The following is a 27,174-nucleotide window of genomic DNA, read 5'->3' on the forward strand; positions in this document are numbered from 1 at the left end:
TTTTGTTACAAAAATTCTGTAAAACATAGTTTATTTCACTTAACATATTTTGCAACCTTAATATAAAATAATTTAAGAATTAAACCCTTAAGCATTCCTCAAGTTGAAAAAAAATCATATTTATGCTCCAAAGAAACTTCAAACAAATTATCATATATATATTTTACATATATATGTAAAATATATATATATGGACATATATTTTAAAGGTAACTTGTAAATAGATAGACAGAGAGAGAGAGAGAGAGAGATAGATAGATAGATAGATAGATAGATAGATAGATAGATAGATAGATAGACAGACAGACAGACAGACAGACAGACAGATAGATGAATTGTTACTTAGTCATGTGAAACAAATTTTTTCCTTCAAATTCTTGCTTACTTATACAGGCAAAAATAAAAAGCCAAAACAGAGGCATTAACAACATCACTTCAAGGCCATTATTTGTTCTGTTACCTCTTAAGTTACAATTTAAAGTTAGCACTGAAGGGGTAATACTACCTTGGATTTTTATATAGAATCTTTCTGCCAAGGATTCCACCCATGCAAATGCCAGTATATGAGGAGAAGCTGAAGTAATACAAAATGTTTTAGGAAAATAACTCAACAATTTTTCACTGAAGTCATTCTAGCAAGTAATATTAAATCAAAACCAAATTGGAGAGTTACATCTTGCTGTTTTTTTAATGCATAAAATGTGCACTAAATAATTGACTGGGACACATCATAGGAAATACATTTTAGTGTAGAAATATCAAATTGAAAAGAACATACTTTCCTCTTCCTAATAATAAGAAATGTAAAACATAAAAGTGGACAAAGAAAACATCCTTCATTTTCTTTTTAATAATTTCAATTTCAGTAAAAATAGATTTTAAATTCTATGTGTTTATAATGTGATAGTAAAACATAACTGAAGTAAGCAATATTACCTATATAATAAAAGATATTAAAAGATTTAATTCTTAAGAAAAAAGAAAAACAAAGCTCACCAATTAAATCTGAGCGATGAATAGTTAAAGGTGAAAGGGAAAAGGCATACCTAACTTAAAAACAGATATGGGTATGAACCAAACTTACGTCCTGTTCATGAGGGTTCTGATTAAAGAATGCATGCTTTGTGAAATTCATCTCTTTAACGTCTATCTTCCTAACAACGTCATATACTTTTCTGACCTTGAACACCTGACTTCTTGGAGTTTTATTCCCATTGTAGCCCATATCAATTCCATTATTGGGAGAGGATGGGCCAATTCGAAAGACATGACAAAACATCCTCACAATCCTTAAGAGACTCTTCATTTGTGCTTCATAATTGCTAGACAAGCTGAAAGGAAAAGTAATATAGAACACATTAGATGCATTAAAATAAATCTGTAGCTCCAGATTTATTTTTAAAGATTTTCATCTATCCTGCGGTCTGACTACCCATTTCATTTAATCTAAATGCAACAAAATCTTCCTTATCCCTTGATATAATGAAGAAATTGAGTGTTCTAGTTGACACAGAATTATTCAATATGCTACACACCCAAATTACCAATGTTCAAAAGAGTTTTTGAAAACAAATTAATAAAGAATTAAATATATAAACATTTGCTCCTATGGAGTGGTTTATTTACGTACCTAGGTATATTTTTGTAACCTAAAAAGTTTGCTTTTCTGTGAGCTGTTTACAAACGAATCCATATATGGAAATTAGGTTCTTAGATCAACCCACAAGATCCTATTAATCTGCAACATATTTATGATAACTCAGATGGCATTGCAGGATTTTCAGTGCCTCATAATGATCACTGTGCATATCAATTATAAGTGTACCAATCATTGTAAGGTCCTTCTCCAGCATAACATTGTCATAAGAAGAGAAATCTCAATTTTTAAAGCAATATCAGTGATAAACAACCTCTAACAGATGCTCTCAAAACACAGAAAGGCTTACAGTAAGGTACCAGTCACAGAATTTGTAACTCTTGTCTAAGGATCATTCTAGCTAGGTTTGAAAAGGCTCATCACTAGAAGGGAGCCAAAAGGTGATTCATCTTTGAGGGCCAAGAAATTCATGAACACTATCTGCTAAACAGTGAAAGATATGATCTGCTTGAATGAAGGGGACAAATCAAAGGATCACTAAAATACTACATATAGCTGTAAAAGGTACAGGAAATGGACTCAATCTGAATTATTCCTTATGACACATCCTAAAAGCAGTGTCACAGACATATAAATCACTAATAGCAACTATCTTATCTTGGCTCTTTGCCTAAAGGCAGAATGCAAAATTGTGCCATCTCCTAGGAAGCCTAAGTACTTTTCTCAAAATGTAATTATATCAGAAGCTGAATCAGCCTATTCCCAAGTTACTTTAGCCTCTTCAAGAAAATCTTCTTTTTTGCTGCATTTCAACGTCTTCTGACACTTTTTAGTATAAGATTCCCATTGAGTTGCTGTCTTCTGGTTTGTTGGGTGCCAGATAATAAAGTATTTGCTTTCCTAGTGATGTACCAATAATTTTTCAAAACACACTTCAATACATCAAGGATCTGATTTCAATGGTATGCTTAATCCCTTCACCAACAGAGAATCCTTCTAAATTTTGAATAGATGAATTTAAAAACTTGCCCTTAGGGAGTTTTCACAGTTTATAACACAAAAATATAAGCATGCAAAAAGTTACATAAAACATCTTAAACAATATGTTAAAAAGCTACAGGAAAAAATATTAAAATGAGGACATATTAATTATCAATGAATCATAAAGACAATAATTATGGACATTCAGAGGAGGCAAGAACATTTCAGGGAATGAGCCATTCCTATCTAACTCAATCTCTTTAAGGTTCTCTCACCTCCCTGAAGAAATTTACAAGCAAAAATGGACAAAAATAAAAAGGAAAAATGAACAAAAGGACAAAGAGAGAACAAAAATAAAAAGCACGTGTTTGATTATATACAAGGCTATTTATTGCAGAGAATGAGATAGAGACAAGTTATAAATTTAAAGTGGAAGCAAGGTAAATAGAATGTTTATCTACTTATTGATAGGCACCTGCCCAGCTAAGATTTTAGGAGGGTGTTTTCTGAAAGTAAGACTGGTAAAGTAGGATTCAAATGGTCTTCCAGGCAAAGTATACAGCCTAAAAGGAAGGAAATTATTTGGTAAACAGTGAATCAAGTGTCTCATATCACTCAAAATGCCTTCTGCCACTATCTGCACCTTCACCCCTATTTCACAGTAAGAGGTGACCCTTCCTTTTCCTTGCCAAGGCAAAACCCTCTACAAGCAAAAGTGATCTCATTCCATCCTATTGTCTCCAACAGATGGACCCAATTACCATTCTCAGTTCTCTTACTTATCTCCAATTTTTCCCAACCTATCTCCATCCTGAAAAAACCCTCACTAGATCTAGCCATTGCCACTAGGTATTGTCCCACCTCTCTCCTTTTTGGGGTTACAATCCTTGATGAGGTCATCTACAGGATGTGTCTCCACTTCCTTTCTTCATTATTTCTTGACTCTGGCTTCTCATTTCATCATTCAACCAAAACTACTCTATCCAAAATTACTAATAACGTCTTAATTGCCAAGTCTAATTGCCTTGTCAATTCTCATCCTTCTCAACCCCTGAAGCCTTCGATGCTATCAATCACCCTTCTCCTCGAGTCTCTTCTCTCTAATCTAGGTTTCCAGGACACGGTTCAATCCTGGTTCCATATAATCCCAACATATTTGACCACTCTTTCTCAACTTGCTTTGTTACAACTACATCCAGGTCACACTTATCATTTGTGTCCCCCCAGGGCTCTATCCTGGGCCCTCTTTCCATTTTCTTCTATACTACTGCACTTCATAATCTTATCAGTTCCTATGAACTTAATTATCATTTCTATGCTAATGATTTTCAAATATACTTACCCTGCCCTAACCTCTCTGACCTGCAGTCTGGAGTTCCCTGCTGCCAAATGGACCTATAAAACTCAATGTGCCATAGACATTTTAAACTAAACATGTTAAAATTGAACTCATCTCTTCTCCCACCCCAAACCCTCCTCTTTTCAAAATGTCCCTCTTACTTTTAAGGGTATAGACAGCTGGAGAAACAGTGACTAGAGCACTGGGGCCTGGAGTCAGGAAGATCTGAGTTCTATTTAATGAGCTAGTCATTTAACCTCTGTATGCCTATTTCAACTGTAAACATAGATAAAAGTAGCAACTACCTCATAGCTTTGTTCTGAGAATTAAATAAGATAATGTTTGTCAAAGGGGCTCAGCACAGCGCCTGGTACTTGGTAAGCACTATAAAAATGCTTATCTCCTTTACATCCTACCAGTCAACCAGGTTCATAACATAGGTGTCACCCTCAACTTCTCACTCTTACTCACTCCCCACACCCAACCAACTGACAACTCCTGTCATTTCTATCATCTTAAAATCTCTGCTATATGTTCCGTTGTCTGCTCTGACCTTACAATGGCCTTGGGTGCTATAAGCAAGCCTCCTTGCTGGTCCTTACAAGACACTCTACACTTGCTGATTCCAGGCATTTTCAAAGGTCGTCCCTCATGCTTCGAATTCTCTCACTCCTCCTTTCCCTGTCTTCCTTCTAGTGCAAGCTAAAATCCTATCTTCTACAAGAAGGCTTTCCCAAAACCCCTTAATGCTAGCTCTCTTCTTGATTATCTCCAATTTATCCTAAATATATCTTCTTTATACATAGTTGTTTGCATGTTGTCCCCCCTATTAAATTGTGATCTCCTTGAGGGAAGGAACTATCTTTTTGCCTTTCTTTGTATCTTAGTATAGTGACTGGTACATAGTAGGAACTTGATAAACACTTTACTGATTACTGACAAAGAAGAGGAAATATGAAGAAATTCAGAAAAGAAATGGAGGCTGTAGTTCTGGTCTGAAAGTATAAATTAAAAGCCCTGCAAACTGGGTTTTAATTTCAATAAAAGGAATGGATGACAGAGTTGGCAATGAAGGTAGAAGGAAAAAAAAATACTGGGAGGCAAAGAATTCAATAAGATAGTCATAAAAACATAGGTAAGTATTGAGTATTGATCAGGAACTTATTCAAGGCTGGAGTTACAGGAAGAGAAGAGATGGTCTATTTAAAGAACACCTGCAGGCCATCATCTCTTCTCATTTAGACTATAATGACCTCCTCAATGATCTTTCTGCTTCCAGTCCTAAACCTCTTCAAATTCATTCGCCATATGGCTCCAAAAATAATCTAAGACATAGTCCTGATTCCTCTACTCAAAATCTTAAGTGGTTCCTGATGAATTACAAAATAAAATAAAAATACTTGCTTTGGCCATGCTAGGCCTGATACAATCTGGTTTCCACCTACCTTTCTAGACTTATTTTACAGTTTTCTATTCACTGTTGAGGGGAAGGGATGGGGGGGAAGGAACCTCAACAGGATGACAGGTAATTCAAATTTGGTTTCTAACTGGGAACATTCAGCTTGAAGAAATTTCAGAAAAGATAAGTATCAAGTATCTGACAGCTATCTTGTAAACTTTTTTCTTTTGATTCTAAAGGGCAAAACCAGGAATAATTGGTCAAAGTGACAGAAGGGCAGATTTCAGGCCAATACAAGTCAAAGCTTACTAATGATTAAAGCCCTCCAAAGGCAACATGGATTGTCTTATGAGGTTCTGAACTACCTATAATTGAAAGTATTCACGCAGAAAGTGGATAAAACCACTTGCCAAAGATGTTGCAGGGCAGAGGTATCAAATACTCAAATATTCCCAAGTGCTGCCCAAACCAGATTAAAATGTAATTGGGCAATATTTAAGAAAATAAATAAAAATACAATAAAACACAGATAATATTACATTTTAAAACTGAGTCAATACGCAAACCACAGGGATTCTTAGGTACAGCTTAGTGGTCCCCTGTTTGTATTTGACTTTGACAGCACTGTTGTATGGGATATTTACACATTTTGGATTATGTGAATACTTCATTCCCTTTTGATTTCAAGATCCTATGACTCCATATTATGCCTAGATATTCAAAAACTACAGGCTCTTCATTTGCCTGACAAATAATTAATCACCTGCTCCTGGAATTCAAAGCATTCTATAATCTGGCTCCAACCTACCCTGAAAATTCAATTTTTCACATTGCTCTTCATCATGGACTTTTATGTTCCAGTCAAGATCTGGACTATTCTGTCCCCCACTTTCATCCCTCCCTCTCCTATCTCTATGCCTTTGCTCATATTGTCCATTACGCCTGAAATGAATACTCTCCCATCTCCATCAACTAAAAACTTTTCCTTCCTTCAAAGTTCAATTCAAGTGCCACTTCCACCATGAAGTCTACCTTGACCATGCACGTGAAAAGCATCTCGCCATCTTCAAGTTTCTCACTGCAATTTGTTCTGAACCCTTGCCCCATTCTGCTTTTATCTCACTCCTCCAAGTAGCATAATTATTTGGGTAAATTTGGGCCTTTTCACTCAATGCAGTCTAAGAATTTTGAAAGCAGTGTCTGTGATGTTTTTATACGTCCAGTTCCCAACACAGCTTCTTTTAGATGTCAGGCACTTAACAAATGTTTATTGTTGATGAAGTGAATAAAGTTGGAACTAACCATGGACAAAAAAAAAGAATGACACCTTAGAAACAACTCTTTTCAAGTTTTCTTACTCCAAACTTGAAAATATAGTAGTAGCATTCCTTGATTTAAAAAAAGCTTTTTGCAGGTCAATAAGGTGCAGTAAAGAGAATTAACTTGGCCTCCAGGTTTATTTTGAATTTGTGATGGGTCACTAAGCTCATGAAGTCTTGTAAACAGTACTCTCAAAGAATGTACAGAAGGGTATACCTTTCAGGGGTGGCAAGTTCACACAGACCCAGAAGTTACATTGAAAATTCTCACAACTGTAATTTTTGTTCATGTTAGTGGTAGATATTTCTATATTATTTCTCATGTTTTCTTGGTATGAATTACTGTTTCATTGGCAATTCTGGTAAATGTTTTGTGAAATGTTATAAACGTATGCTCAAATCTACTCACATAAGAAATCTGAAGCTACCCTTTTAAACAAAATGCGATTAGTTTCAGTGCTTCACTGTCCTATCACATCTGATTTTACTAAACATTAATATTTGGTCAGTATATTATAACATCTTGTTACCAGACAGTATCCAAAAAGGTGTAATAGTTCTTAGAGAAATGGCCCTAAAACAGATCAACCCAAGAGGTAAAGTTTCCTGTTGACTTGTTTGCATTTTCAAATTCTTACCTAAGAAGTTTATGACCATTTGTTGTAGCAACTTCAGCAAGACTTGTCAGAATCTTTAGGTACTGGTTTTCACTCTGCTGAGATAAATGCTCCAAAACTTGTCGCAACTGAATGTTTTAAAAATTTCAAAAATGTAAATTAACATTACAGTAATACATACAAATTCTCTGGTAATCAGTCAGCTACTCATTTAAAAGCTAGGCTAGAAGACAGTTTTCTGAAATGAAATTTTCCACAGATAATTTCTCTTTCCCAGTTCAAAAGCTCAAGAAGTAAGTTATTTACCCTTTGATAATTCCTTCGCCCAGAGTCACACAGTAATGCTAATGGTAATCTCTCTGCCTACTGCCCTCACTTTTCAGAACAGGAAGACAGCAGCACCATATTCTGAGTACATCATGAAAAAGTGCAGCAACTTTATGAAATTAGCTGAATTTTAAGTTCTGCAGTTTACCAAAGCATACAGTTACAACAGGAAGGAAGAAATTACAAAGCCAGTGCACATCAGGCCTGACAACAGAAACAAACTTGAATAGAGAACCTGTAATGTAGTTACCTTGTGTAACTTATAGTTTATCTTATAGAAAGGCCAAAGACACAAGCGCGCACAGACCTAAAACACTACGAAATCACTGGATGAAATCTAACTCATACTTGTCTAAAACTGGCAGCACAGCACATTACTGGATACTTGAACTTCACAGAAGTTATGCCATGGAAGATATCTATAAAATCTTGCCTAAAAATTTAACAAAGTAGCATATGCACATACTTTTAAAAAAAATTTACTGTTACCATATTTTCTCGAAGGTCTTCATTCTGTGTCATTTGAATAATTGTCTGGAAAAGCCTAGGGTGATACTGAATTAATACTTCACAAGTCTCTCCATAGCCACCCTAGAAAACAATACGTAAAAATAAACTTTAAAAGTGAAACTTCTTGTAAAATATATATACTTCACACAACAAAAATGTTTAGACCTGACCTTCCACATAGAGGAAAAAAGTAAACAGTATTCATCTCACATTCTATGATGAAGTGTGTAAGGATAATACAGAAAATCTCATACCTGTACACACAAATCCAGAGGGGTTACTCCATTTTTATCTGGCAGATATTTTGCTCCTCGTAAAAGAAGAATCTGTGCTGTGTCTCTCTGGCCATGACTGTATAAAACATAGAGTCAATACTAGAATGTATTCTTTTATACTTAAAGTCTTTACTTATTATGAATTATTAATGTCTGATAGTCCAAAAAAGCCCAGTTCGATCTTCATTTCTTGCTCCTCAAAAGAAGCTGCCAGACTTTCCCAATCCTAGGCCACCCCATCACTAAGACATGTGAACAGTCAATTAATATGGAAAATTTAATTTGTAATCAGCTGACATTGTAAATCATTCTCTAAGGCTTTCTTTATACTCTTTTCTCTCTCAGTTTTGTAAGCACCATTTTCTCCTACCTATTTGACTTTTCATTCTCCTTTGCTGAACCCTCATCCAGGTCATGCCCTCTCACCCTCAATATCCTACAGGGCTATGTTCTGGGCCCTCTTCTCTTGTCTCCTCCCTCTTTCTTCTCCCTACAAATAAGTGACACTTGCCTCCTTACAAGACACTTCATTTCTCAGCTATGGTCATTTTCGGTTGTCCCTCATGCCTGAAATGTTCTCCTTCATCTCTACCTCCTGTCTTCCTTCCGTCCCAAATAGAATCTCATTTTTTACAAGAAGCCTGTCCTAATCCCTCTTAATTCCAGTACCTTCCCTCTGTTAATTTATTTATCCTATAGGTAGCTTGTCTGTACATATTTGTTTGCTTGCCATTAGACTGAGAGCTCTTTGAGTACAGGAACTGTCTTTTGCCTATCTTTGGATCTTCCCAACTCAACAGTGTCTGGCACGCAGCAGGCAATTAATAAATGCTTACTGAGTTCTTCTAATGGAACTGGGAACTAGATGGTCTCTGCTGTATCATCTGCTGATACAATGCTAGCTTGGAAATGGCTACCATCACATTCCAGAGATCTTGATAAGCAGTTACTCCTTTAAGCAGACTATAAAAATCTAAAAGTGACATTAAAAACTAATGATTTTAAGAAAACGTCAGTCTCTGGGGCAGGGTTCTTAGCCTTTTTTGTATCATGGAAAATTCTGGCAGTCTGGTGAAGGCTATGGACCCTTCTGAGGATAATGTTTTCAAATGCATAAAATAAAATACATCAGATAACAAAGGAAACTGATTATATTCTTCTGTTACTTGAAATAAAAAAGAGAAAGTAGGTGACAATGCTGCTAAATCAAAGAACGAAGGAAAGTGCTGAATAACATATATATCAGATGTCCTCGATCTTCTCAGTGAAGAAAATCACAGATGCTTTGGGAAATGAAAGGGAAACAATAAGGAAGAAATGGAAATGTTTTCAAGCAGCAAGGAAGTCAGTTATGGTTATATAACAAATTTGATGTAGGTGAAATTAGTTCAATTTAATGATTTTTCTCCAGAAATGGTCAACAACCCTAGGGCAGGAACAGAGAAAATAGATGGTATAAATTTCCCAAGGATGATGAATTATAGGATGGAAACAATGCAAGGTCAAAGCGGCAAGGCATTTGAAGATATAAGCTAGTGTAATAGTCAAGTGGTTAACATGGAGACAAGGATAGCATGGAAATGAGTGAAACAAGGGTGTGGAAGATAAATTAGCAGAATGTATTAAGAGACCAAAAGTCACAATAAAAGCAAAGAGTATGTGTAAGGTAAAAGAGATAAAATTGCAAAGTTCCAGATCTTAAATGAAATACAATTTTGGGAAATGGTAAATTCTAAGGTGTCACCATCGCTGAAGTAAGATGGAAAATGAGGGTATTTTAGTTGAGAAACCTGGAAAAAAATCAAGATCATGTGTTTTGGGGTTTTTGTTTCCTTTTTTTTGTTGGGGAAAAGGGTGGGGGGGCATCAATGTAAATACTAAAGTCCACAAAGATGATCACAAGAGATGGAAGTGGAGAAAACGAACATAAGCCAAATATGAATTTGGGCTAGAATAGGGCTTATAGGTGAGTAGACAACTGCAACAAGGATGGCAATTAGGGTTAGAATAGCTTGAAAGTGGTAGTAGGAAGCAAGGACTGCATAAAATGGAGTAATAGCTTTCTAAGTCTGAGCATCAGAACACATGCTAAAATTTTTTTAGAATAAAATAATTCTAACATTGTATGTGTAGATTAACCTTTCCTAGTCAAAGTAATTTAATCTGTCAATTGAGTCACAGCACATATAAATGCTAGACTTTTTTAAGATACCTTAGAGTTATGCAGTAATTTTTTTGACTATCCTTTGTTCAATAAGCAGAACAACAAACAAGCAAAAGCTTCTAATACTTCCTGGTTGGTCTTTTGGGCCCTTCCATCTTGCAAGGACTGCTTGGCTTACTAAGTTCCTTCTCTGTCTCAGAGGAGTTGTTTTGCACTAAGCAGACATCTTAAGACAGTTATAGCTAGTGTTTGCTTATCAATGGAATGACTCCAACTTTAGAGGGCAGAATCTAAGAGTCAGTTAATCAATGAATATAATTTTAGAATAGAAAACATGCTGAGTTCATAAAGGATATGAAGTGTTATGTCTTGGGAAACAAAATGAAGTAGAAACAAAGTATAACTTCTGCAATGTCACTTAATAGTGGCAATGATTGCAGAACTCAGCATTAAGCAAGCAGTACGATGGAGAAGGAAATGACAAACCACTCCAGTTTCCTGGCCCACAGGGTCAATGAAGAGTCGGACACGACTGAATGACTGAACAATGACAGGAGAAAAGTCTAAGTCTACAGGACGGAAATCAATTCTGTAAAGGACAAATTTTAATACGATGATTCTAAATTTTAGGCTCTACGATTCAGAGAATGAGGACAATAGAAGAAGCATGATGAAGCAGCCTAGCATAATAAAAGAGTACTGGATTTAGAATCAAAGGCTTAGATGGCAACTGCAGCCCTGTTACTCTACCTGAAGGACTCTACCCAAGTAAGTTCACCTTTCTGGATCTCAACTCACAAATGAAAAGATGGGGATTCCTAAATCCCTTAGAAACATTATGCTTATGGATAGACATAAGTACATAGTAATTAGCATGGTTATTATGCAAAATTATAATATTTTATATTATAGAAAACAAGCAGTAATCTGAAGATTAAAAAGAATTTTTTAAAAGGTGAGAGTTTGGGCAGTCAAGAAAAATATGCAAAGTATCATACACTTCAAGAAACTTCCTTGGTTGCCACTAGTGAGATGCTTGAAAAAAATCAATAATTATGCATATCTTGTAAAATATTCTTGAAGCACCTCTCAATTTTAACTTATTTTCAGTCCACATTTATCATTTTACAACTCTATAATTTGTCTGCAAATTTAACTTACTCTTAAGAAAATATATATGACGGTTGGTGGGAATTCCAGCACTTTAGACACTGTTAAAGGGACTGACAACAAATGAAATTGTTGTTCCATTTCTATCTCCCTTCCAAAATGATGAACTTATTACATAACAAAAGATCCCAGAAATATTTCCCAATGCTTGACAATGTGATATCACAATGCTTTATTTCTAAAGGGTTATAAAATACCATAACAATGAATAACAGAAACAATGCATAAAATGACCCAAAACTGTAAGACCAAGAAAAATAATCCTTAAGAATCAGAAACAAAATTCTAGGCATACAAATTTCTAGAAAAGGAGATATGCCATGCTGCATTCTGACAAGACTGTGGTCCAGAAGATATAAACCAAAAAGCTCTTAACCTTACACCAGGAGAAACTGATTCAATCTAATCAAAATGATTTTATAGAATTATATTCTTATAAATTCTTTGAAAGGAGAAAAGTAAGATGCTCTGTTAACAGACAAAGAAGAAAATAAGAACATAAACAGGATCTTTGCAGAACTTGGGTATTTCTTGGGCTTCCCCAAGATTAGTCATTTTTAGTGAGGTCAATATAGAATTTCCTTGAGATAGATAAAAGTTAAACCAGAGTTAGACAAACTTGGACAAGGATGTTAAGTCAAAAAAAAAAGTGTACATGTAAGAGACTGACTATGATGGAAATGATATATCAGTTATAATATAAAAGGCAATGGAAAGATAAAAGTGGGTATTGGTAGGCTACAGTATATTACCAATAACTTGCTTGGAAGAAATGGTATAAAAAAATTATCAAGAACATGCATGGTCAAATAGAAGAGGTGTGTCAATCAGGTAGTTAAAGCAAGCAATAACAGGTAGACAGCCAAAGCAATGCACTAGTAGCCACAAAGTACTTAAAAGACTAAGGAAATGTCTCCAATGCACCTTCCCTAGAGAACTTAAGGAAAAACATAGATAAGAATCAAACAGGAAAGACAAAAGGGTCTTGAAAGACTGTGATATACACAGGCAAAGGAAATACCAACACCCATAAGAGGAGGGCTATTTGAATATGAATGATCAGACCACAAAGGTTTGTCCAAAATAGCTGTGAAGGGGAAAAAAAATATTAGGGAAGTGACACTGAAGCAGATAGTTTCCAAAACAGGACTACTTGACTGCTGTACAGAATGACAGAGTGCTTCTACCAGTCATTACTCACTATCACACTATGTTTCTAACTTACAGAAAGCAAAAATATAGAGAATATCTGGTCCAACTCTCCTTCATTTTATAGAGATAAATGAGCAATGAAGCTTAAGGAAACAGAGCCAAAGGCCAAATAACTTGCCCAAGGTCACATTAGATAGAAAAAAGCAAAGCCTGGGCTAGAACTCAGGTTTTCTAATTCCCAATTCTGTGTTCTTTCCACAATGGCATATTTTTTACTTGATTATATGCATGTAAAGAAAACACTTTAAATTTCAACAAAGAATATAGGATAAACTAGATTATCACTGCAACAATCATTAATATTTGTAACAAAAGTATTGTTTGCAGAGGACAATACTTGAGGAAAATATGTTTTGAGATTATTACAAATAATTATCTAATTAACCAAAGATGCTATGGGGCAGAACAAAAAAGGGGAAACTGTAAAGAGAAAACTGTTTTCCAGAAAATGTAGATGACTTAATTAAGATATTTTGTGAAGAATGAGAATGTAATATTCTCTTTCAGCCAAGCATGCTAGTCACAAGGTATATACTGCACAAAAAGTACACAGTATTTAATACAAAATAAAATTTATTTGAAGCTTTGTCTCATATTTTTTCTTACTGTCATATATTGTCCTTAAGAATTATTTTTAAAAATAAAATACCATACCTGCAAGCAAAATACAGTGGGGTAGCTCCAGACACATTTGGTCTATTAATATCAGCACCACTGTCTAGCAAGCACTGCACTGTCTGAAGGGAAAAAAATAAAGAATCAAAATAAAGCTAGAGAAAAAAAGTATACCATTTTTAATTTATATAACCAACTGCAATAGATAAAAGCAAAATCTTATTCACATTCAAAAAATTCCTAAAATTTAATTGTATTTACATGTTTTTTAAAAACCCACCTTTAAAATTTCTCATATTCAGCAGTAATCTACCAAAGCCTCACTATAACATAATTCACTCTAGTGAAGAATTCTGTATTAGCTAAAACAGTCTAAGTCCATACATGGTGGCATTTACTGTAGGAGGTAACAGAAGACATGTATATAACATGACCCTAACAGCATGGATTCCCAAACGCAATATAAAGATCACAGGATAGGAAGGGATCTCAGAGGCCATCTAGACCAGGGCTTCTTAAACTTCTTCCATTTGTGACCCCTTCAGCACTTTAAAGAAGAGCTTAAAGAAATCCACAATTTAAGAAATTCTAGACCAACTCATACTTACACAAGAATCCCTTCTATGATATCCCCTCAACAAACAGTCATCCAGTCTTTACTTGAAGGATTCTAGTGAGATAGAAGGCATGAGCTCAAAGTATTTATTAAGCACCTACTATAAGCAGAGCACTAGTCTAGGCACTGAGCAAGGCAACCCATTTCACTTCTGTATAGTTCTGATTACTGGGAAGCTTTGCCTTATATCAAGTTTCAGATTTCACTCTTTTTCTCCACAGTGAACACTGCTCAACTGATCCTCCACTATCCTTCTCACCATCATCTGGATCTTCTCCAGCCTATCAATGTCCTTCCTAAATGTGGTAGCCACAACTGAATACTCCTGATGTGGTCTGATCTGGGCACAGCCAAGTAGGACTCTTTTGCATTAGATATCAGGCTTCTCTTTAAAGTAGCCAAAGAAGATCACATTAGCTTTTCTGGTAGGCATATTTTTGTAAAATCTATTAAAACCCTCAAAACTTTTTCCACAGAAATTGCTATTTTTATACATCTCACTGAAATACTAATTTACAACATAACATTACTTTAAATGTATGACTTTATACTTATTCTCTTTTTATTTTATCTTGGAATTGGCACAACTTTCTAGCCCTGTCAAAGTCTTTTTGGATCATGACTGTCATGCATTACTTTAGCTATGATGACAATGATAATGATAATAACAAAATTTGCTAGCATATCACTTTAAAATGTTGAGAGTATTTTACATGTTAACAACTTGATCATCACTACTACTCTGTGAGGCAACTATACTCTTTACTTTCTGCCATTTGAAAACTTCAGGAGCCTACCGTTTATAAATTTGTCCAAGTTATTGACAGATGCTTATCAACTAGGCGAAGGTTAAACAATTTGTGGTATATGATTATAATGTTATTACTGTAATATATAAAATGATGAATATAAGAATAAAAAGAAACATGGGAAGACCTGTATAAACTAATGGACCAAATAAGAAATATACATAACGACTATAACAATGCAAATAAAAAAACAAAATGAAGAAATAAAATTTAATGTTATATAATTGTAACAAACCAAACTAAGCACTAGAAAAAGCTGAGAAAATGAAACTCCCTCCCTTCATTGCAGAGGTGGCAGACTACAGAGGTGGAATAGTAAATACGCTGTCAAACAATGTCAGTGAGTTAATAAGTTTGGCTGACGTGCTTTTTTCTTTCTTTCTAAATTTTTGTTATGAGATGGCCTGCTGGGTAGGAAAATAGGGAGGAAAAAAGGATATATTCAGAAACAAATGTAATGTAAAAACAAAAACCAATAACAAAACAAGATATAATTTTTAAAAAATATACATTGAATAGCAAATAGCCAAAAAAATCCCTGATGCGCTCCAAGAGACTTCCTGCCAAACTGACATAAAAAAATTGATGACTACCCTTAGGTACAGACATTCAACCATTTCTGAACCCACCTAATCATACATACTCTTCTCTAGTCCATATGTCTCCATCTCATCCTGTGTTCGTCTGTTGCCAAAGAAGACCATGCCATCAGAGAAATGATGACATGACTTGCACTTGACTTTGCTTTGAGTGAGGGAGAGCTAAGCAGGTCACCAGCCTCACTTCTCCTCCAGAGCCATCTGAATGCAGTGATCAGATATTCATCAGGATGACTGGAGATGACCCAGGATGCACTGGGAGACCTTGAGCCCTTTAGGCCAAGGTCTTTGCAGGTACTCACTTAGGGTGAGGCAACGCCCATTTACTGAATAGGACACTTTAAGAAGTAGCCAGGGCATGGCCCCTTTAACGATGCCAAGAAAAAGAAAGACATCAGGCTGGGTGGGAAACAGCAACAGTTACTACTTGATAATCACTCTTTATAAAGCTAGGAAAGTAAAGAGGAGCCCTTATCACATGTTTTGCTGGAATCTAGGCAAACTGTCTAAAAAAACAAGTCGCCCTACCTACCCATCTATTTAAACCCTGCCCACAAAGGAAATTAGATTAGACTGGCATGAGGGCTCCTTGGTGAAACTATGCTTGTCATTTCCAAACATCACTTCTAAAATTTTCTAATTGTTTCTTCATTAATACATACTAAAACTTTGCTAAAATCAAAGTTGAACTTTTTACAGACTACATGCCTCTTTTTTGAAAAATCTACTTGATAAATTTGCATTTCTTCAATACTACAGCACCTCTTCAGTTCTACCTGATCTTTCAAAGTGATTTCACTTCAGTAATCATATCTGCCAGTTCCTTAAAAACCCTAGAATATAGTTCTTCTGGGCCTAGTGACCTGAATTCATCAAGGACAGCTAACTACTGTTTTACTAGCTCTTTACTCATCTTGGAACTGAAGGATATGGTATTCTGCAGGCATTATTTTGCTGACTTATCCAAATGTTGATAGAGATGATCCTGACATCCTAATTCTGACTTAAAAAATAGTGAGCACATACATATCATTGTAGAAAATAGAAAAATAATTAGTTTTTTTCCTGCTTCCTCAAAATGCTCAAAACAGTAATAGTAACCAAAAGACTTTTGGAAATAGAAAGTAATTGGAACCTGGCTGTTCCTAAAACTGGTTGTTCCTAAAATTTAAGAGTTCATAAAAATTTGATTTGCAAAGATTAAATCATATTTTGACTTTACTAACAATTTCTAACATATGTAAATCACGAACCAAATGGATGAAAAATGTCCATTTTCAGATGAACATGCAGTTGGGTGACCAATTCTTTGAGTCATCAGGTGTATGTTAGCACTTTTATATAGGATATAAGTACTGCAAATGGAAACTGAGTTAGGAACAGAACTGAACTGGAAGGAGAGAGGTGACTAAATTATACTTGGGTCAGTGCTTTTCAAAATGCCAATCTGCATCCTGATGCAAGATCCCATTTTTTAAAACACTACTTTTCCTGAGTGATGGTGACAAACCTTAGAATAGCACACTCTTGGAAGACTCAGATTTGGGAGTGAGACAAAGGACTCATTATTAGAGGGATGCTGACAAATTCATTCTACTGAAATCCTATTTCAAAATTTGGGGCATGGAAGTAAGCTCAAAGGCTACACCAATGAAGGGTTTAGTAGCATTTACAAACTTCAAATCACATTATAATATAGTTGACATCAAAACTATTTGAGTCTGGTCAAAAATAGGTAAGTAAATCAGTGGCTCAGAATACACAAGAAAAAAATCAGAAGAAAAATCAGAAAACATATGTATATATATACACATACATATCACTTTGAGAATTCATTATTTGACAAAAATTGCTGGGAAAATTATAAAGTAGTCTAGCAGATATTAAGCTTAGACCATCATCTTATAATATATGCCAAAATAAACTCAAAATGGATATATGACCTGAATATTGAAGATCATATAAAATAATCAGAATTGAACAAGATTTATAACTGTTATTAAAGGCTGAATGCTAAAGAATCTGAGGTGAATGATCACAAAAGTTAAAATAAAAAATTGTCAATTATATGAATAAAGAAAAGCTTTTTCTTGAACAGAATTAATGCAACTAAGATAAGAAGGGAAGTGGTCAATTGGGGGGGAAAATATTTTTTATCAAATCTCTCCAAAGGTATGACAACCCAAAATAACAAACTAAGAGCAATAATTAAGGCCAAAACTCATCTCCTTGAAAGACGAGTAGTGAAGGGTATGAACAATTAGCTCTCAAAAAGAAAAATTTCAAACTATATGAAAGAATTCTCCAAAGAGAAATGCAAATCAAACACTGAGGTATCACTTCACACCACTAAATTGGCAAAAAACAAAAGATGGGAATAATTAATGATGTCAAGGTTGCATAAAAACAGGTACACTGATGCACTACTTGCACAGCTGTGAATTAATTAGTCCATCCATTTGGCGAAGCAATTTGGACTTGTACTAAGATAGTAAATAAAACATCCATGCATATACATGAATCGAGAGATCCTACTTCTTGGCCTCTACCCCCAAAAAGGTAATGACAAAAAAAAACCCCCACATACATCAAGATATTTAGCAAAGAACTAGAAACAAAATAGACATCCAATGATTTGGGGAACAGTTAAGCAAATTATAATATATAACTATAATGGAATATAAGATATGATAATTCTGATGAACTATAAAGTGAAGTAAGCAAAAAACCAGAAAAGCAACAAATACTATGACTATAACAATGTAAACAGAAAAAAATATTAAAACAGTGTCATGAAATTACAGGTGCGGGAACTTTGAATGTGGAATAACGGCAACATCAGACTTTTAATGTGCTGGTTAGTTTTTGTGAACTGTTTCTTTTTCCTCTTTTTATACTTCTAAAGGATGGCTCTCAGAAAGATAGGAAATGTGATATAAAAAAAGAAAGATAATAATAATTTATTTTTTAGAAAAAGGCTACACTAACAAAGAGTCAACTCTGGCATGTCCTTTCTGATGGAAAAGTTTTGACCATGAACCAAGGAGGGCCTATCTGCCTACTAGCCAAAAGGCAATCTGATTAAGTTTGCAGAATATCGTCACCAGAATACTGGTGACTAATCACCAGGTGACTAATTTTCTTAGCAACAACAACTCATGAAGATAGTTTACACCGTAAGGTACAAAGAAGAGTTACAGTTCTATCACGGAAAGAGTGTCAACACCAATGAAATAATGGATCTCTGTAAAAACAAGGTAAGATTTTTTAATGAGTTTCATCAGGTGTGATATGGCTAAAGAAACAGGGTTTCTCTGATTTTAATGGACTGTTATTGTTCTGTAAGAAACAAGAATACAACGAATTCGAAATAATGTGTCAAGATACATGAACTGAGCAAACAAGGAAAACAATACACCCAGACTACAATGTGAAGGAAAAGATTCTGAAAGAGTGGTGATGGTCTAAATATTCACAATAAGACGTATTTGTGGACATGGACAACACGGCAGTTTGTTTTGATTGACAATGAATATTTGCAACAAGTTTTGTTTGCTCCTTTTTCTGAGGGAGAGGGAGAGGGAAGAGATAACAAATAGGAGAGAAAAATGCTTGTTAACTGAAAAAAAGCTTTTAGTAAATTTTTAAAAATAAGGCAGGTGAAAGGGACAGGAGATAAATTTAAACACCCACTACATGCCAGGCATTATGCTAAGCATTTTACAAATATTATTTCATTTGATCCTCACAACAATCCTGGGAGTTAAATAGTATTAGGATTCCTATTTTACAGTTGAGGAAAGTGAGGCAAATAGATTAAATGACTTGTCCAGGATCACACAACTAGTAAGATATACTGCAGCAGTTGTTGGTCTGAGTAAGTCAAACATTTGAAGGATACTTCAAGGTCACAATGAAACAGGATCAGTCATAATGAAGCACAAAGGCAGTCAGAAACAACAATAACAAAACAATTCCAGGCACTGACAAACCACTGATGGAAGAAAAGACAAACTAATGCTCATATATCTTTTGCTTACTGTCCCTTTCCCCTTTAGAAGCACTCACTGTTTCTTCATGGCTCATCTTCTCCCAACTACCTCCATGCTGGTAAATTAAAGTTTTCCCTGAAAGAGGGTAGCCACTACAACTCAAACTTGTAAATGACTATTATTATGAACAGTGTAGCTCATGAGACCCCACTGATGTAACAGATCTCTTTTAGGAGGTTCTGCAATTTCCCAGCTTAGGTCTAATCAACATTATCATCCACCAAAAAAAAAAAAGCCTAGAAGATCTTAACATCCAGAGAAAATTCCCTCTTTAACTTGGACTATGAACTGGTTCTCCCCTCTGACAGTTACAAACATCTTTGACAATACCATGCCTTTTCCTTGTTTCATCACTTCTCTGGTATCAAAAGGTTAATAAGTTTCTCTGTTATGTTTTTTCCAAAACTACTGAATAATTCTGATATATGAATGGAAAACATCATTAAAGTATCTTGCTCTACTGAATCAAAGAGTTCTTTTTTAAGTCAACAATAAGCACATGGTAATCTTGTATTCTCTACATCTTCTAGTCAGTTTTATGTATGTGATCTCTGTGGAACATTATTTGGTAAAGTCTACCCATTCCCTATTATTACTCACATAAAGAATGTCCTCAATATACATGCATAGATGATGTGCATAAAAATGTGATATACAAGGTAAAGCAGGCACACACACACATGCATGTGTGCACACATGCACGCGCACACACACACACGTGAATAATTTCTCAATCACTTTAACTCAAGATTTTTTCCAGACCTCTGGTATCTTTCCCTACATTTGATAACCTGTGAATATGTCCCTCAAACACTCACAAATGTGTCACCTCCAAACTGATCTTTATTAGAGTTGATCTAAGCCAGCTACTTTTCCTCTTTTTATTCTTAAATGCCATTTCTATCATTTGTATAACCATATTTGGAACTGTAATGTTAGAGTCCAATTGTGATAGCTCTGCTGTCCTCAATGATGAAGTTTCTTACAAAAAACTTTGGCAATCTTTTCCACGTTCTTTCTGTTTTCCTTTAAATGGTCTCAAAATTACTTTGTTTATAGCTGAGCTTCACTCTAGGCTTCCTTGAAAGTTTTTACCATCCACTGCTTTTCTACTTTATGAGGCAATTCTGCTCACAATTTTCCATTATTCTCTCCCATAAGATTTAACGAGGGAGTTTATGTTCTAAACCAGTGTTGCCTTTGGCCACCATCTCTCTCCCCTACTTGGAAACTAAGTGTTTCCTGTTTAATACACTTTTTAGGATCTTGGTCTTGGACAAATGATTCTACTAATTAACCTTCTATATGAAATTATGATGACCTGGATGTATACGTCGATATCATTTCTTCAAACCATACATCATTTTTCATCACAATTACAGGCATTGGTCAAAATTATGTTTCAATGGCATGTCTTATCTTTTATGTTTTCCTTTCATAAAGTTTTGTGCTAATTTTGATTTCTGCTTTAACACATTGGTGGTCAGATCACATATATACAGCTAATTCAAAATTCAACCAATAAGCATTCACTTAAGTGTCTAAGCACCAAAATGAAAGTCTCTGCCCTCAAAAAGACTGCATTATATGAATTAATATAAGGTCATTTAGGGGAGGGGAAGTACAAGATACTGTGGGATATCAGGAAAAGACTCATGCAGGAAGTGAGACTTCAGAAGAACTTTTAAAGAAACTAGGGATTCTAAGAATTAGAGGTAAGGAATGAGTACTTTCCAGGCAAGGTGGATGGCCTATATAGTGAGAGCAATTTTACAAAGTTTAACGTGACAAAAAAAGGTTTCATTCAGTGAGGGGATTTGTATTCTTTTTCTGCAAATGATTATTTTCCATGATCCATTTAACATAGTGGTTAAAAAGGTCTAAAAATTATGTCTGTTTTATTAGGATATTCTTTTTATTCTGTAAGCTTTTGCTTGCTTCTCAAATTGATAAAGACTAAAATAGACTAAAGTATTCAAAGACCAGAAACTTGGAGATGCATTTATAACAAATATTTAAGGACACTGAAAAAGGTAAATTAACAAATTTGCGATTAGCACTTGAAAAAATATACTTCAGAATTTAATATACCAAGCGTAATCTTGTATGTAAACTTACATATGTGCACACATACACATAAATGTGTATATATACACACACAAGTATGCATAATATATGTAAGCACATTTTATATTTAAAGATAGGGAAGACTAAATTGCTAAAGGGCATTAAAAATTAGTATTATATAACTTCTTTTTTAATAAAAAAAATTTTCCCAGTTCCAAAATTACCAGAAATTTTTAAACTTTGTTTCAGGGTCCTCCAAATAGCAGGTAAAGTTCCTCATTCTACTCAACAAATCTCTCTTCTTATAATCTTAAAAAGTAGGTACCTGGTAAAAAGGGATCTGGGGAGGAAAAAGGTAGACCATCTGGATTCAAGGATTTGCTTTGGAAGACACAACCAGCTGTATGCATCAACAGGGCTTCATGTTTTTTCAGCCTGCTTTTGTAAAATGGTAAGGATTTCGTATGTTCTTGGGTCAATCTCCAAAGCCATTTAATTGAAGTCAAAGGCTAGCCAAGAAGCAAAATACCCAATGACAAGTTTACATACATAGACCCAAATTCAAAGGAACAAAACTGAAAAAAGTTAATGGGCAACGTTAAAACAATAAAGGATTAAATGGAGAGTAAACTCCTTTTAGCAAATGATTACAAACAATCCAAAAAGAAAAATGCATTAATTCAATTCAAACAAGTTTTTATTGAGTATTACATATAAGGCACTATTTTAGGCACTGAAGGATATACAAAGTTAAGTAAAATGAAGTTCCTGCCTGCCCTGGAACTTATAGTTTAATAATTTAAGCAAAATATTATATGACATAATAATGTAAAACTTCTGATAGTACACTTTGCACATTCTCTAAAAGCAACCTACAAAAACTTCAAATGGCTAGAAAACCGACTCCCTAAAACTAATGTATATTTACTTAATTATCCAGTAACTGACAGCAGTATTCACTTGTCCTGTTAAATAACAGTACTTGGAAAAACTACCATCACTGCAGATCAGCCAACACAGAACTCTTAGATCAGAAAAACTGACCTTTCTCTAAACCTAAAAATAAATTCTGAAATACATTAATCAAACCTACCTTTATGCCTCAAAGCTGAATCCAAGCAATGCTTTGGGAAAAGCATTCAAATAAGTGTACATGACTGCCCTGTAAGTCTCTGGATGAAAAGTTTGGAGGATGGTTATGGATACCAATATAGCTGACTGAATGTAGTGGAATAACCTTATTGTTCCTTAATAAGCCTGCAATTTCAATAAGAAACGCAGTCAGTAATAATTCTCTTGAAAATAACAATGTATAATGCCACTGTCAAATTAACAATTGTTTTTAAATTTTATGAGCTTAAATCTACCCTAACAAGATTCTAAATGCCTTTTCATATTAAATTTGTGAAGCTTCAAACTAAGACACGTAAATTTAAGATATCAAATTACTCAAGTGTAAGCTATTTTCTTTAAATTTAATTTTGAATTAATTTCTAGCTAAATGTACTACTCACAGTATTTAAGTTTAGGTTAGCTCATTTAACAATATGATACTCTTAAGTTTATGACTCCAAATTGTCCCAGAAAGCTAAGAAAGCATTCATATGCATCAACAATTTAACTCATTTAAGTCTTTTAGACAATTTATGACAACAGGAATAAAAACTATAAAAAGTTAATTACAAATTTGGCATTTTATATAGCTAGGTAAAATTCAATTTGCTGACTAAATTTCTATAATGTGTCAAAATCCAATCATCACATAGGATCTGCAAATTACTCTGTATCCTTCTGTTGCTGGAAAAGTAACGTTCCATAGCAACAAGAACTATATTCTCAAATACACGTATTGCTTTTTTGCCCTGCTCAGAGTTCAGAGCAATTTCACTGACTATGTCACTAGTATTCTGCACATATCATAAGGGTAAGTTTGAGATAGACAAAACAGATATTGTTATCCCAAAGAGAAATATTTAGCTAATGAATGAACCAAGTTTGACCTCTATGGTCCCTTTCAGGTCAAGAGGAACCAAGGTTTTCAATGTTCTCTAGACTAAAACATACCATTGATAATATCTCCTAAAGCTATATTACAATTCTGGTGACAAAGTAAAAGGCATACCTCAAATAGGAGCTGCTAGTCAAAATCATCAATGCAGACAGAAGACCAGAAGTTAAAGTTATGGTCAAATTTTTCACTTATAAATATTACCTTTTTTTGCCCAGGCCTATGTATCATTGGTACAGGGAACTCCCTCCACCTAGCGGAACAGTAGCGGAATAGTAAGTACTCACACAATTTTTCATCTTTAAAAGTTGTTGGGGTGTATAGAAGCAAAGTCTCTAACCCAGACTCAAAAAGCCAGTATATATCAGAGAGGCAAGACTTGGACACAGTTCTTCTTAAGACCGGCTTTCTATCTACTGTCACACATTGTCTCTCAAGAAGAAAAAGACAACCTTCAAAATCCTAAAACACTATGTACATTAACACAACAGTATAGAACCAGTAAACAGAATTTGAATGCCCATGTTGCAAAGCTTGGGATCAACAGCAGCAAAGTAGTAAAATGAGTTTTTCATCTTGGTTACCTTTGAAGGAATAGATATAGGTGCTACAAACTGGAATTAAATTTAACCCTCTATTATTCATAATAATTATTAAATTAACTAAATAAGCATCCTCATCATCAAAGTAACAATGTGACAGCAATAAGGAATGTTAAAGATGCCCAATACTTGGAAATACTCTGTCTCTCATGGCCATCTACTCAAATGTTCTTCTTATGTGTTCCTGAAATTCAAACTACACTGAGGTTAAAAGTAAAGAGTTCTGTCTCTGGTCTCTCTATATTAATTTTTTAGAGTTTAAAGGTTTATTTCCTCCTGAAGATTTTTACATTTGATTTTTTTACAAAATGGTAAGTTTTTTTGATTTTAATAAAAATTCTGAATATACAAAATACTGAGCATGCTCTCAATATACATAAGCTCTTTAAGTCATTTTTCAGTCATGTCTCATTCTTTATGACCCCATTTGGGTTTTTCTCAGCAAAGATACTGGAGTGATTTGCCATTTCCCTTCTCTAGCTCCTCTGACAGATGAGGAAACTGAGGCAAATAGTTAAGTGACCTGCCCAGGGTCACCCAGCTTGTAAGTGTTTGAGGCCAGATTAGAACTCAAGAAAATGAATCTTCCTGACTCCAGGGCTAGCACTCTATACACTGTGCCACCTAGTTGCCCTACCATTTCCCTAATGGATATAATCAAGGTAACTACCTTGATTAAGAGGGACAAAAACGGTAACATCAAATTCTAGTAAACTAACACAAAAGCCTTCCTAATCCCACATCTGCCTAAATCACTAACACACAATAAAGCCTTTTAGAGCATCTCATTAGTAAATTAAGGAATGATTTGGGGCAGTCCCTACCCTTGAAAAGCGTATTAAACCTCTAATACATAATTCAGTCTAGCTCAATACCAGATTGAGACTCTAATACATCACAGAAAATTAGCAATTCTAAGGCATATAATAATTAGCACAACTCTACTGAGAGACTGCTATAGATATAATTCTACCTAAAGACAAGAGTATTGACTAAATGATTTTTCAAGGTCTCTTCAGACACTCTGATCCTATAATTAATGGCAACCACCAATGATTCACTAACACTTTATCACTATACATTTCCTTCTGTACAATGCTCAAAAATCCCTGTGGTATTTCAGTTACTAGGATGGAGATTTAGCAGAAATGTTGCTCCCCAATTCAAGTAACTGTAGGAACACAAAATTGTAATGCTGCTAGGAAAGTTACTATTTTTTCCCTTTCAACTCTATTATATCTGCAAAATCTCAGCCAGTAAACATCATCATAGTAATGTCAGGGTATCTAAAAATTTTCTTAGAAGACAATTCTTCAATGGCAGACAATTCTTCAAAACGACAGAATTTCTCAATTTCGAAGCATTCTTCATTATTTTACCATACCTGCTTTAGGTTATAAACCATATGGAATACATTATACTTGTGTTATGCAATCTTCAATGACTTCAGAGTATAATTTACATTTCTTAATGCATTCTATAAAACACAAGGTTTTCTTAAAGGTCTACTATCTTCTATCCTAACTGAAAACAACTGATATCAACTACTATAACACATTTCCTATAGAATTTTATGGAAGCAGAGAAGAGGGTAAGATTGTTGAACAACTGTGATGTTTTTTTCATTATGGTTAACTATCTCACATGATACAGATACAGCTAGAAATCTTTAAATTTTAAAACTTAGCGAGTTTTCTCTTGGGATATTGCAACAGGGATCACATCCAAAACTACAATAATTTTACAAAAGAATTCCTGAAAGTCATTCATAATTATGCTTTTCAAAAACACTGAAGAATGGGATCAGATAGGTCAGAATATTTCTGGTGTAAGCTTTAAAAAAAAGCACATCAAGCACTTTTATAACCTTAAAGATAGTAGCCTTTGAAGAAACAACTGCTATCAATTATTTCTTAAAGACACTGAATTAATTTAATTTCTAGACATTAAAAGGAATTAAATCTAAGTAGACATTAGGATCCAAAGAAATCTTTTTTTCCACTTAATGAACATATTAGGACACCAGAAGAACAATTTTTTCCTCCCAAATTCAAGAGTCCTGATACTGAACCTCATATAGCATACTCTCAATTTCTTGTAATGCCTCATCAAAGACAATCTTGGATTCTTGAAGGCTAGGCTATCAAAGCACAAACTCTAGTATGTCCTAAGAAGGTTTCAAGTATGGCCCTGTTGACAGACTATATCTTGCAAGGACTAGCATACCTAAGCTTAGAAAAGCTCATCACCAAATAGTAAATTTTTTTCAGCCAAAGCACTGAAAGAAATATCTAAAAGGATTATAATCTGCATGAAGTTAGTTACATAAAATACTAAAGTATTAAAAAACACTATATTTCTTCTCCTTCCACCAAAACAAATCAGCAATCTAGGCATTAGTGGAAAATACCTTAAAAGCAAGACCTTTCAAGACAAAGTTCACAAATATTCCTAATGAAAATCTTTTCATAAATTCAAATTTTTCAAAATTTTACAAAATACATTTAATCTCAACTAAATTTAACCTACTGTTTTATGACCATTCTGGCATGCAACATGCAATGCTGTCTGTCCCATTGCATCTTCAACATCCACGTTACTGACATGCTGCACAAGATCATGAAGTAACTCTGTTCTTCCATTTACAGCCAACCAGTGGATCTGCAGAAAAATTCACATTAGTTAGTACTTTTACAAGAAAATTTTACATTAGAACATTAAAATAAACTAAATTTTCAATTGCAAATCTAGCATACAAGTCAGTTAACCCTCTAGGCCTATATGCTTTTTGTTAGTTTTTTTTTTAACAATTAAAATATCCAATAAAATTTGGGCAACCCCAAAGTTGTTTCAAAATTAATCTTTCCATAATGTAAAATGACAGGGCAAATACAAG

General features: G+C 34.4%; 1 protein-coding gene across 2 annotated transcripts in view; it reads right to left on the bottom strand.

The window, feature by feature from the left end:
• HACE1 (HECT domain and ankyrin repeat containing E3 ubiquitin protein ligase 1) overlaps nucleotides 1-27,174 on the bottom strand; it is a 99,336-nt gene that overhangs the window by 53,353 nt on the left and 18,809 nt on the right. Inside the window, exons 6-11 of one of the 2 annotated variants that reach the window (XM_072642937.1) lie at nucleotides 26,808-26,939; nucleotides 13,565-13,647; nucleotides 8,344-8,440; nucleotides 8,069-8,170; nucleotides 7,274-7,380; nucleotides 1,085-1,331 (exon numbers count right to left, since the gene is read on the bottom strand). In XM_072642937.1, the coding sequence (XP_072499038.1) occupies nucleotides 1,085-1,331; nucleotides 7,274-7,380; nucleotides 8,069-8,170; nucleotides 8,344-8,440; nucleotides 13,565-13,647; nucleotides 26,808-26,939 (768 nt within the window). The remainder of the gene's footprint in view (nucleotides 1-1,084; nucleotides 1,332-7,273; nucleotides 7,381-8,068; nucleotides 8,171-8,343; nucleotides 8,441-13,564; nucleotides 13,648-26,807; nucleotides 26,940-27,174) is intronic. The other variant, XM_072642938.1, reaches the window with a different exon arrangement.

The sequence above is a fragment of the Notamacropus eugenii genome, chromosome 2 (assembly GCF_028372415.1).
Source record: "Notamacropus eugenii isolate mMacEug1 chromosome 2, mMacEug1.pri_v2, whole genome shotgun sequence".
Lineage (NCBI taxonomy): Eukaryota > Metazoa > Chordata > Mammalia > Diprotodontia > Macropodidae > Notamacropus > Notamacropus eugenii.